The sequence below is a fragment of the Pimephales promelas genome, chromosome 22, assembly GCF_988280905.1.
Source record: "Pimephales promelas chromosome 22, fPimPro1.hap1.1, whole genome shotgun sequence".
Taxonomy (NCBI): domain Eukaryota; kingdom Metazoa; phylum Chordata; class Actinopteri; order Cypriniformes; family Leuciscidae; genus Pimephales; species Pimephales promelas.
In genome coordinates this window covers 13,416,318-13,430,484 of record NC_142790.1, presented here as the reverse complement: position 1 = coordinate 13,430,484, position 14,167 = coordinate 13,416,318, and the positions used below count along the sequence as shown (strand labels likewise).

The 14,167-nt window shown below is 38.3% G+C and overlaps 1 protein-coding gene across 3 annotated transcripts in view; it reads right to left on the bottom strand.

The window, feature by feature from the left end:
• Positions 1–14,167, bottom strand: part of gpr158a (G protein-coupled receptor 158a) — a 148,553-nt gene that overhangs the window by 65,669 nt on the left and 68,717 nt on the right. For all 3 annotated transcript variants that reach the window (XM_089125668.1, XM_039666644.2, XM_039666645.2), the window contains 3 exons: positions 9,911–10,016; positions 5,846–6,075; positions 2,482–2,550 (listed from right to left, as the gene is read on the bottom strand). In XM_089125668.1, the coding sequence (XP_088981794.1) occupies positions 2,482–2,550; positions 5,846–6,075; positions 9,911–10,016 (405 nt within the window). The remainder of the gene's footprint in view (positions 1–2,481; positions 2,551–5,845; positions 6,076–9,910; positions 10,017–14,167) is intronic.

The window sequence follows — 14,167 nt, the reverse complement described above, 5'->3', positions numbered from 1 at the left end:
AGGTTGTGATGAGCAACACTGCTAAATCCATATTTAAATATACTCAGTGTGAGGGTAACGTATTCTGTACATCCACTGGATGTAATGATGCACAAAAAGTTGAGGAATCAAACGATTATTTGAGGAATCAAATCAAATTATTATCTTCAATAATAATTCCAACCGAAACACGTTGGAGAACTTAAGGAAAAAAACAACAACCATGCTACAATAATAGATACAGGACAAGAAAAGTAAGGAAAACTCAGGATTTAAATGCAAGGGGAGTAATGAGGATACTAATTAAACAACAAGTGAACAAAATCAGTAACTATGGGAACAAATTAGTAAAGCAATTACAGAGAGCATATCCTTAGTAGCATTTTCGGGCGTTTTTGTTCCTTTTCACACCACACTGATTGCTCTGGTCTGAATCAGTTGATGAGTTGATGAAACGAACCAAAATGTAGTCACGTGACAACATCCACATCACTAGTTGGCCAGATGTGTCTTGAACGTATTCCCATAACTGCACTTCGATCGGTCAGAATTAACGTGCGGGAAAATTCCACAGATCTATGAAAACCCCTTCCCCTGTGCTGTTTGCTAAACAAAGTGAAGATTTTGCTGTTCTTCGAGTTTTTGAAAGTTGGGTCCTAATATTGTCATGAGACCAAATTTCTATGAGGATCCGCACCTCCTCACAACTCCAAGTTTGACCGTGTAAACTCTCAACAAACGTTAGTCCTCATCCCATAATTCACAGTGCAGCGGACTACGGCAGCTGGTGTAGTCCAAAAATGCGCAGTTCTTTGTCAATTGGGTCTGTCCGAGCTCGGATCACGTTCTCACCACAAACGAACCACTCCAGAGTTTGTTTGAAAGCGAAACCAGACCAACTTTTCGAGGAGGTCTCGGTACACTTGTTTGGCACACTTTTGGTACACACTCGAGTGCGAATGCTGCATTCAGGCCAGCCCAAACGAACCACACCAAGGGGGACAACGAACTCTAGTGTGATTCAACCTAACTAAATGTGGCAAGTGTGAAAGCACCCTAAGTGACCAGATAATAGATACCAATTAGATTCAGATTCACATTTGCAAGTAGCCCAAATCAAGAAAATCTAATCCTATGCCTTATTTGACCACAACAAATTCTAAACCAAAGCCAGATGTCTGTGAAAACAAAGTTAACAAAAAAAAAATGTCCTCGAGCAAATCTCACAAGTCAATTTCACACCAAAATCAAAGGAACAAAATAAGAAATTCCATTTTGCATAAAGAAAATTAAGATTATGCAAAATAACACACAGACATTTGATATAGGCCTTGATACTCACGGTGAAGGTTTTTTTTTCCGCTTTCGATTGTTAAAAAGCAAGCAGATTTACAGTATTAAACATTAAAAATGTGTCAGTGTCTCTTTAATTAGAATTACAACTTCAGTTTCTACTATAAAGTGACTCTCCATTGTATTCACTTGAGGATGTCTGACCTCGATGGACAGAACAGAAGAAATGAACCGGAAAATATTTCCTCCTCAAAGAAGGCGGAGTCTCAGAGCCACACTTACCTATTACATCATCACCATGGACTAATGGTAGGTCGACGGTGCTTACCAGCCAGGGGGAAACTTTATGGAAGGAGCTTTGCCAAGCTGGTTCGAACTCCCGAAACGAACACAAACTTTTGTTCGAAATGAAGTCACACTAGTTTGGGGATACGGGCGTTATGGTCACATAAAGAGTGTTTAAATGGCTAAAATGGTCCTCCACCATCATTCCAGAATTATCTCAAAGATTATTACTTTCCAGGACCTTGCATGTGCTAAGCCTCTAAATCAGTTCATTTTAATTGCATTTACCCTTCCATGTTAAGACATGCCCACAGCTTCCAGTGAATGCCACTAAACTGCAATTACTGTGAGCCAAACAGCTCTGCTGAATAAAGCCAACTAAATCAATACTTAATCGATACATGGGCAGCAGATTGTCCAACAGTGAAATACCTCGGCTAGTATATCTATTTGATCCTAAATTGCTTCAGTGCATCCTGCACCATGTGAACATCTATTTAGTATTGTAATATCATATATTAAAAAAAAAAAAAAAAAAAATGACTTTTGCTGTATTTTAGAAAGTTCCCGGACCAAAACAAGCTAAGCTCTAACAAAATCTGTGGCTTCAGTGTATGCAATATTGATGTGCTTCCTGTGGATTGATTTTTCTCCATGCATCAAACCTTTTTTCATATTCTTAAAAAATAGATTATACATAAATCACCAGATTTAACAGCATTCAGAAGTCCATAGAGCTGAACTCTAATTGATCCCGCTACATTTCTTTAATGCTTAAATTAGTGCCATTAAAAAGGCATTCTCCTCCTAATTGCTACATTACATTGCAGTACAAGTCTAAGAATATTAGTCACCAAAGCGCCATTAATTTTAACACTCCTAAAGTAATACATAGTAAAAATGACTGCAGTCATTAAAGCTTACCGGAAAGTACAGGAGGAGTGCTCCAAACATGATGGCCTCTAGCAGGATGAGTCCTGACGCTCTGATACTCTGAAACACATCAAAAAGAACATCACATTGGAAAACTTCTCTCCTTAAACTATTCTTTTGCAAGAAATGGGTCAGTGGAAACCTTCCATTTGTGACTACTTTATAACTTATCTCTTTGCGCACAAATGCATTCTCCTTGGACTATTTTAATGTGTTCACAGGGGTTGATTCATCTTTGTTCTCTTCAGACTAATGCCTTGCCCTGGAATAAACGTGCTCTGTTTCACAAAGACGTTCACAACTTGATTTTTTTTGTTGTTGAAATTTTCCAAAGAATATTATATAGGTGTTTGCTATGAAAAAGTGCTTGCTTAAATACTTTTAGTAGCCACAGTCATGCACAGTGTTCTGGGTGGTTGCTCAAAACATTCCACCCCCAAGTTTAATTTATATTTTGGTAAATAAAACAAAATAAATTGTTACTCATGATACTGTAAAGTAGTATCATATTTCAATGGAAAGATATTTTTACCATTAGTTATGTGAAGATAAACTTAAATTCATGGCATTTCAACACTACTTCTTCTCAGATATTTGAAAGCTATTATTCGCCTTTTAAGTCTGACGTTGTGCGATACCATATCCGAGTTCAAATGCTCCATCAGATCCCAAAAGCAAAACTCATACGCTCATAAATGCACATCCTGATTTTGCAGAGTTAGACGCACATTCATGGTTCAACATATTTTGACAACATTCCTGTTCCAAAATTTAATGCCAACCATATTCCTACCCCTAAACCTACCCATAAGTTACACCTAAAATCAGTGGGAAATGATAGGTGAATAACACTGATGTAGAAGGACCTACAGTAACCTGGATTGTAAGCCTAAACTTGACATAAACTTTAAACGTATTCCTCAGAGTCAGATCTGATTGGTTGATTGGAATTTTGTTCCAGAATTAAGGAACATGTTGTTCTTGTACTTCATGAAATCAGGTTCTGCCTCATAAAAAGAGGTTGTAAAAGTATTCTCACTTGAAACAGAGTCGAGGCTCCCAGAAACAGCATACTTAACAAGCGGATTGGATCATTGAGGGTAAATATTATTTTTACGACCAAGCTTACGACCTAGTAGCTACTTTCTACCTTAAGAACAAATGGTGCAACCCGATAAAGTAAAGAGTTAGAATAAAACTAGCTAGAAGGTACTACATGTGGAGGAATTTATATTATCCAATAAAGCTAAAAAAAAAAAAAAGAAGAATTCTCTAAAAGTGCGGCATGTCTATTTAGTTTGTCCGGCTGGCTCAAGCATGTCTCCTTTCAAGCTGAGAAAATGAGAATTCCATTAAGAGGCAACAGGTGAGCTGTCAACTCCTTTCTGAAATCAAACGGCCAATAGAAAGCACTTGACAGTGCAGGCTGAAACAGAACAAAATTTCTAATCCTAACTCTGTCGCTTTCATTTAGACTTCTCCAGCATTTATGGATCGCTTTCAGGCAGCGCCCAGACGGAGCATGCTTCCAGAGTAAATTAAAATGCTGGCACTATCAAAACTGAGTGCCCTACATATCGACAGCCTAAACGGCGCCTCACTGCAGGGATTAATGAACCTTCCTCGCAGTCAGTGTGAATCCAGTCCACTATTACTCAGACCATAGACTGCACGTCTCCTCAACCTGAGACAGTAGCATGTGCGGTGTGGCTACTGAAAAACTCTGCGTATATGCCAATGGTGTGTGTAATAAGTAGCCGACTGCCGAATCTGTGCACTAATCTACAGACTCCTCCTGAGAGGGAAAAATAATAATCATTTTAATGAATCTAATTAACAGGGAGACAATCCAAAGACTGGGCTTGCAATTAAAGGAAGGTCAGTGTTAAAGTACAGGTTGGACTGAACCATGTTGGCATATGCCATAAGTGACAGAAATCATTAAAGGAACAGTTCAGTGAAAAATTCAAATTGTCATTAATTATTTACTCATGTCGTTCCAAACTAGTCATACTTTCATTCATATTCAAAACAAATGAAGATATTTTTGATGCAACCTGAGCGATTTCTGTTCCCCCCATTGAGTCGACCAAAGCTTTTTCAACCTTTAAAGTTCATAAAGACATTGTAAAAGTGATCTTTTGAAGAGACACAGTCACTTAATACAGTGTGATACATATTCACATATAAACATTGATCATCACATAAAAATGGTAAACTTTGCTTGCTTGACATGCGAGAACGAATGAGGTTTATTCTTGTGCGTCAAGCTAGTATGTTTAAACATCCGTTTACCATATTTAATGAGCTCTGTATGTGTGAAAATTAAAGCCAACAGTAAAAATATCTTCATCCGTGTTTCGAGGATGAATGAAATACTTAGGGCCTGTTCACATATCGCGTCTTTTGTCGTTATTTCAAATGTAGGTGCACGGTCATAATAGAAGCGACGCGGTACGTCGCACTCGTTTTTTCCAAACGCCGTGCCGCATCGAGATAAAAACATCTCAACTTTTAAAAATGCCGCAAGCGGACCTTAAGCGCACAGTAGGTCACGTGACAAGAACCAACCGGAGCGCAACCACCCTAGCGCTTTGGAAAAAAGAAAATGCGGCACGCCCAGCGTTTTCTACGCGTTTTAGACGCTATATGTGAATCCAGCCTTATGGGTTCGGAACGACATGAGGGTGAGTAAATGATGACAGAATTTCCAGGTTTGTCAATTACCCAAGTTAGTTTGCAACAAATAACACGTCTTTCTCCTTCCTCTGTAATTCCTTTGTAAATTTAGTCTCTCTCTTTCCTTTCTAATGGTGTAATCCATTAATTTAATCAACTGGAAACTCCATTCTCTCTGTCCTTTATCAACATTATTTGTCTCAACTTGTCTATGCACTAAATATCTCTTTAATTAACCATAATACAGGCTTAAAATACACCGTTTCTTATCCCCTAGACATGCTGTCTTGAATTTTTAAGTATAATCAAACTGCAAAGTGAGAACCTGCCGTGATTGCGCTTTTGTTGTCAAACTGAATTTAATTACTGATAGAGAACAGTTTACATTCTGAAAACTCAGATGGAAGCAAAGATGTAGTTGTAACATGATGATGAAAGCGATGCGCAATTTTGATTATACTTGCGTTTTTTGACTTTTTTTGTAATAATGTATCTACTTTCTAATTTAACAAGGAATAAAATATGACCTAACAGGTAAGATACTGTACGCTCAGAGTACAAGTGACTAATTGTAATGTAACTCAGCATGAAAACACCCCGGTGTCAATAAGAACAGGATGTGCTTCATGGAAACAGTTGCCATCTTAATTAGCTCCCTCCGGCAGCACATGCTTACCTTGTTCCTGCGGAAATGGTAGAGCAGCACCATACTGATGAAATCCACCAGCATGCACAAGCCCTGGAAGGAAAGCACCGCCATACGCAGGGCGCCATCACCCCGGGCCACGCAGGGCGTGTTGTCCTTGCAGAAATCACAGCCTTCCTGGCAGGGCAGACAGTGGCTGGAACTTTCTGGAACATCCCTGTAATGTGGTAAACTCTCCATGCCCTTCACACCAGCTTTCCCTAAAATAAATAATTGAATGATGTTACATGATGTTCGTTCACTCTAAAAAATATTGGGTTCTCAAGACTAAATCCTGGATTGAGCCTTTTGGCTCTCACTTGTTATTTTTTCAGGGTTTGGGTAGTTTTTGTGTAACCCAGAGCCTGGGTCAGATGTAACAACCCAGTGTTTGGGTAGTTTTTGTGAGATCCTGGGTCAGATAGAACCACCCAGGGGTTGAGTTATTGATCGCAGGCTTTTTATGGAGTCGGTCACAGCATATACTGGCCTAAAGGATTATTAGGAACACCATACTAATACTGTGTTTGACCCCCTTTCCCCTTCAGAACTGCTTTAATTCTACGTGGCATTGATTCAACAAGGTGCTGAAAGCATTCTTTAGAAATGTTGGCCCATATTGATAGGATAGCATGTTGCAGTTGATGGAGATTTGTGGGATGCACATCCAGGTCACAAAGCTCCCGTTCCACCACATCCCAAAGATGCTCTATTGGGTTGAGATCTGGTGACTGTGGGGGCCATTTTAGTACAGTGAACTCATTGTTATGTTCAAGAAACCAATTTGAAATGATTCAAGCTTTGGGACATGGTGCATTATCCTGCTGGAAGTAGCCATCAGAGGATGGATACATGGTGGCCATAAAGGGATGGACATGGTCAGAAACAATGCTCAGGTAGGCCGTGGAATTTAAACAATGTCCAATTGGCACTAAGGGGCCTAAAGTGTGCCAAGAAAACATCCCCCACACCATTACACCACCACCACCAGCCTGCACAGTGGTAACAAGGCATGATGGATCCATGTTCTCATTCTGTTTACGCCAAATTCTGACTCTACCATCTGAATGTCTTGACAGAAATCGAGACTCATCAGACCAGACAGTCTTCAACCGTCCAATTTTGGTGAACTCTTGCAAATTGTAGCCTCTGTTTCATATTTGTAGTGGACATGAGTGGTACCCGGTGGGGTCTTCTGCTGTTGTAGCCCATCCGCCTCAAGGTTGTGTGTGTTGTGGCTTCACAAATGCTTTGCTGCATACCTCGGTTGTAACAAGTGGTTATTTCAGTCAAAGTTGCTCTTCTATCAGCTTGAATCAGTCGGCCCATTCTCCTCTGACCTCTAGCATCAACAAGGCATTTTCGCCCACAGGACTGCCGCATACTGGATGTTTTTCCCTTTTCACACCATTCTTTGTAAATCCTAGACATGGTTGTGCGTGAAAATCCAAGTAACTGAGCAGATTGTGAAATACTCAGACCGGCCAGTATGACACCAACAACCAAGCCACGCTCTTTCCCATTCTGACATTCAGTTTGGAGTTCAGGAGGTTGCCTTGACAAGGACCACACCCCTAAATGCATTGAAGCAACTGCCATGTGATTGGTTGATTAGATAATTGGATTAATGAGAAATTGAACAGTCAGGTGTTCCTAATAATCATTTAGGTGAGTGTATTTCAGCTAGGAGTGAAACACAGGGTGGTGGTCTGAAGTTAGAAGTTCCCCCACTGAACATGATACAAGTTCCGGCACGAGATCCAGCACCGTTACGGTGGAAATGGGACAGAGACTGGTCGATTACACTTGAATTGCTTCTAAATGTTTAATTTTCACTTCCAATATTTATTAAACAAGCTTAAATGTATGCAATAAGTATTCAAAATAATATAAAATATGCTATACTGTAAAAAAATGATAAAAAAATAAATAAAGGAATGATCATGCAAACCAGTGGTTGTGTTTAGTTTTTTTAATTAGAGGATCTGTAAATATTACTTCATGTATGAAGTTAAAAAAAAGTGCTATAGTAAAAATGAATCAACCAAATATGCTGGGTTAAATAAGAATCCCAATTTGCTAGGTAAAATCAACCCAACATGTCTTCTGGCCAATATTTACCCATCGCTTGGGTTGAAAACAACCTAAATTGGATTTAATTGTTTAATTAACTCTGCACTTATTTTCAATCTCTGTATCTTACAATTTTTGCATTTGCATATGATCACACCAATAAAAAAAGCATGAACAATCATGAAAAGTAGCAGCACAGACATGACATTTAAAGCGATCCAGCCCAACCTATCCTCCAGTCATTGGTGGTCTCATCAGTAGGCAATTCACACTGTTTCATGCGCTAGCCAGGGTGGATGGGTGTGTACACACCATCTGGGCCTTCACTTTGATGCGCCAGTTGTTTCTGCCTTAGTTACACATATCACATCTTTTCATCATTCATCAATAGTTTGCATTTTTCTTAAAATCTAACCATAACCCACGGTATCACAAGAAACAATAGAATCAAAATATAAAAATTATAACAAATGCCACTTTAGCTGATTTATGGCTGTGATTACCCACATTGCAAGCTAAACAACAATAATAATACATTAAGTTGACACCAAACAATGGGATTTTGAAGTTGAAGTGAGTAATGTTGCTCCTGGAGGGTCAAGGTCCTATTGATCAACAACATACCAGTATTGAAATTTCAAGTAATCCTGAACACTTGGGAGCTGGTGTGTTTAATTAGGGTTGTAGTTTAACTCTTAAAGACAGTGGCCCTCCAGGAGAAGGACTGGACACCACTGCAATTAGTTTAATGTGAAGAGACAACTTTAAATGGGACATCAAACATCATTCTTTGGTGTGGTTAAAAAAAGATTGTGCTAAAAAAACAGGACAATTTTGCACTCTAAAACACAGTATTCTGAAATACTGCAGATTAAACACGTTTTACGGATGTGCATGACATCATCGTTTTCACTAATTCATGTTTTTTTTTTTTCTTGCACAGAGACCATTTTTTTCAAAAACCAGGATTATAAAGGCCAGACATGAGACATTAACATTACTTAATCAGAAAACTACTCAGCAGATAAAAGAGAAATAGACAGAACACAGCCGACTTCTCCCAGGAACACACTTATCGGAGATCATTGAAGGATAGCCAGTGCTATGACAGATGCAGGACCTGTGGTGATGTCTGTCTGCCTCTCTACCTCTTTGCATAGTTGGGAAGGATTATACAATCTGTTCTTCAAACAGATGCAACTTTATAACTTTTACCAAAACCTCAAATTATAGCACAACTTTTCAGTGTTTTAGGCCAATTTGATTGGCCAATTATACATTGTTGTGTTCAGTGAGATGTAAAAGAGTGCCATGTGCTGGGGCCCCTTCTGAGGGCCTGATACTGCTGAATATGTTTCGCTTTCTGCCAGTCTCCTTTACACATGAGTGTGTTTGTGAGTTTTGGAGTGCTCACTTTGGGAGAACTCTAGACTGACAGAGGTTTTTGTTCAGAGAGCTAATTAATTAAACATAAGGGGTGTGGTCATGGTGCTCCAATAAGATGAGAGGGAAAGCAGGTATGCTAAGTGCTCAAAAAATCCTTTGTGTGCATGTCTGAGAGGGTGAATACAATATTTATGCAAGACATTGCATCTGCACAGTGGGTCCACACTGAAAACGTGGGATTTGAAATCTAATTTAAACATGAAAACGAAAACGGAATGTTTTGAATCATTTTAGTCATTAAACATGAAATACTAAACACACATACTTTTTAGATATTCATACTTTTTAAAAATATTAAAAACATGTATTAAATTACAAAAATGTAAAATAGAAGCAGTTTTATAAGTAGAAATCTACACCCCACTGTGTATTTGACTAAATAGGCCTATGTGTAAACTATAAGCATATGAACAGTAACACATTTCTAATTCTGTCCATGAGTATATTATATTATACAAAACATCTACAACGTGAAATGTAATGAAGATTTTCAGAAATCCCATTTATTGACTCATAACATTTTATCATAGTACTTACTTTTTTTCAAGCCATTGACTTCAACTCTGCTTGGATGATAAAAGCCGTTTTTGCAGTGACATTTATACTTGTCCAGCACAAATCCATGACCCGGGATGGGCAAACACTGGAAAATAAAGAGAAAATGGAAATATCAAAACTACTGTACACAAGGTAATACAACTGGAAAAAATAGCATTGTAAAATTCCACATACTTATGCATGGATGTTTGTGCAAGAATAAATATTAAAAAAAATTTTGTAGAACCATCTCTGAAAAGATTTCCTGAGTTGTCTAAATTGTTCTGGATGAAAAAAGCTTGTGATTTTGCTTTATAAGTCTTTTGTTTTGGTGGTTTTTCAAAGTATAAGAATACTTAAGTATACATAAGTATAAGACAAGTATAATAAAAAAAATCTGGGGAATAAAAATATATTTTCAAAGCAATGTATAAAAGGTTGCGTGATTTTAAACCTTAAACACATGGTCAAAACAATGGATCTGTCCAGCCCGTTCTTATCCCAAGACGTCATATAACTGACGCTTTTGACCATGCGTCAACATCCGACAATTAGCGTACCCTTTAACGTCAGTTAGATGACGCTATCTAATCCTAACTTTACCCCAGACCTAAACCTACCCGCGTCATCTAACTGACGCTAAAGGTAAAGCGTCAGTTGGATGACGCCCTAGGATCGTCATCAAACTGACGTTAAAGGGTACCCTAAAACGTTGGATTTTGACGTATGGTCAAAAGCGTCAGTTAGATGACACCCTAGGATCATTAAAGAGTACCCTAAAACGCTGGATGTTGACGTATGGTCAAAAGCGTCAGTTAGATGACGTCTTGGGAAGAGAATGTGTTGATCTGTGTGTCTGTCTGCAGTAATGCAAGAAATGCTAATATTTTCCATTTACAATAAAACTACCTAAGTTTGTACAATTATTATAGAATATATATGTCAGTTTACAGTGGCTTCATAAATTAAATAAAAACATTAAAAAAAACACCTGATGTGCATTAATTGTTCATCATTTGCAAAAGAAAAAAAATTCAGTGACCTTTATAGTCAGTAGAATGTCAAATGTTTGAAGACCATCAAAATAAAGTGTTTGCAGATATTAAGCAGACATTCTACTAATACTCTAATGATTGGTAGTTGACATTTACAGTAGTTGCAAAGTTACTTACAGTTAGTAAAATGTCTAAAGCGGACAATTACTGGGCGTATGGTTCTGTTTCAAAACCTAATTATCTGTCAAGAATCAAGATGGACAGCATTTTAAAGCTCTCCTGCACCATTAGCTTAGCATCATGCTAACATCAAGAACTTGTAAACGCTAGTGAATATTCTTGTTGCCTGTCTGACCCTATCGTTTGCCTGGACTGTTACTTGTTTGCTGCCTGCCCTGATCCTTTGCCCGGTTATGACGTTGATTATTGTGCTGCCTTTGACACTGTTGTTTATACTGTTGATAAGACCCAAACCTGCATATACTGTGAACTTGCTGTTCAATAAACCGCAAATGGATCCCACTCAAAAGTCCTTGTCACAATACTATTGGAATCAAATGTCTCTTGTTCAGTTTGTGTGCTGCACAGAGTTGCACAGTATGTAGAGCATTCTAAATTTGTATGTTTTATTTATTTATTTATTTATTATTATTGTTGTAATTTTTTCAGTTATGATGGTGTATGGAAGCTACTTCTGAAAGCAGTACACAGCAACGCAGATAGGATCTTGAAATGAGAACAAAATGAGAACTGTATTGCTTAATAATAGGATCTTCACAGTTTCTTCTTTGTCAATAAAGACAAAAGACTAACTTTCTACTAATAGCAAAGAGCCACTAGGGAGGCTGGGCTGCCGACTCTAGAGCTGCAAGCTTTGTTTCTGCTTTCAGCAGGTTCAATATTGAGCAATGCAAGTTTGATCTATAATATCCTGCGTCCTCTGATATATAATATTCAAACAAGGACAGTTTTGGCACAGATCACCCTGCATGATGTGTCAAGATATAGTATCTGAATTAAAGACAGGCTCATTTGCTGAATTCAAAAAGAAAATTAATTTAGTATCTCCTCAGTATTTCAGGCCTGATGCCCGGTACACATTGTATGAATTTGAAAGAAGACTAATTGTGGCGATTTCTGTGTTCGTGGCTTCTAAACGGTGGTTCTACGTCGTTTCAGTGAGAGAGGTTCAAAGACGGCCATTCCCAGATAGCAAACTGACATTGAATCAACGTGGAAATATGACATCGAAACAACGTTGATCTGACATTGTTTTGCTCATCGAATTAACGTTGAACCAACGTCAGACGTCATATTCTTTCAAAACTAACGGAAAATCAACTTGAAATCAACGCGTTGTTTCAACGTTATGAAAGCAAACCAATTTTCGATTTTCATTTAGCTTTGAAGAATGCCGCGTCTGACGTTGGTTCAACGTTAATTCGATGAGCAAAATCAACGTTGTTTCAATGTCATGAGAGACGTCGTTTCCACGTTGATTCAATGTCAGTTTGCTGTCTGGGTTGTCACTGTCATGAGACCAAACATAGCCTGCGATAACTTTCTGACTGTCAGAAATTTAGCATGATCTTCTCACGTGTTTGCTGCTACAACCTACGTCTACTGACTAGCAAATAAAAAAACGCGACATTAATTGGTGTATTGATCAAAGCGACATGACGCTAGGCTACTACGTACCTTAAAGGGATAGTTCACTTTGAAATTAATTTTTGATATGTTTTAGCTTACCTCAAGGGCATCCAAGATGTAGGTGTCTTTGTTTCCACAGTATTTTCAATTTTGACATTTTTTGTTTAAAACGTTCTTGTCTGTCAGTCATATAATGCAGGTTTAGGGGGTCCACCTCAAAGAGCATGCACAGAGAAGTCCAAATTAAACATGATTTAATGACTCGTGAATGTAAGTACACATTGATGGCCTAAGATCTGATTCAGATCAGTTCGACGGCTGTTAACAAGAGGTAAAAACTATATAAATACTGTTCGTTTTCTCACACAAACCGCTCGTTTCGTGTCTTAGGCCATCAGTGTGTACTTGCATACCCGAGTCATTAAATCATGTTTAATTTTGACTTTTCTGTGCATGCTCTTTGAGGTGGACCCCCTAAACCTGCATTATAGGACTGACAGACAACAACGGTTTGACCGAAAAATATCAAAATTGAAAATACTGTGGAAACAAAGACACCTACATCTTGGATGCCCTTGAGGTAAGCTAAAACATATCAAAAATTAAATTCAAACTGAACTATCCCTTTAAATTCCATCTGCAAAGTTGGCCTCTTTTCCCTAGCCATGACTGCGTCCATTTTCTTCTCTTTCCCTTACTCCTGTTTTTCCAGTGCACATAAAATTGCCAAAGTCCGATTCATCTTGCTCTATTTGTTTACCACTAGTGCATGCTGATGATGTTTTATTCTTCTATACAAACTTGCGTTGTAGCCTACGATTTAATAGGTGTCATCATCGTACGGTCTACATGCATGTCGTACAGTGTGATTTGTAATGATTTTATAGGATTGCCGGAATCGCAGTCTGTTGCAGGATGAGTGTTTCATGACTGCAGTCCAGGGCCTAAAGCAGACATGTTGACCCCTGCTCAATACCGATCCACTCCAGCACACACTTGACAAGCTATGGAGGGCCAAAGCCTTCATATTTGAGCAGAGCAGCATCGACATCAGCCTTAATGAAGCACAGAACGGTAGAACATTTACAAAAATCCATCTTTAGAGAGAAGAGGGCTCCATTTATGTATTTCATGCTTCTATAGGATCAGGGTTTGAAGACAGATAGCCACTGGAGCAAGGTCAGAGTGCATTATGGGCTCATGGCCTAACTATATACATTTTAAGTCATTTGCATTGTTTTAAAGAGGCTACATTGGCAGCAACACTTAAATTTGTGTTGGTTGGCACACTCTAGCATAAAAGAGTGCTTTAATGACCCAAGTACACTGAGTACACAGTAAACAGAAGGAGGTAATCTGTTTATGTTGAAGCACAGAGAGAGTTATTTGGCCCAAAGTCTCATTCTATTTTTGGCTTTCTGTGAACCTGGAATCTCTTATTAAAGCTTGATCATAAAAAAAAAAAACTATGAAGTATACTTACTCTATGTTAATTAAATTATTCCTGTGATGAAAAAAATATGTTCAGCACCATTAACCCAATCTTCAATGTCACATGATTCTTCAGAAACCATTCTAATACCCTGATTTGGTGCTAAAGGAAAATTTCTTC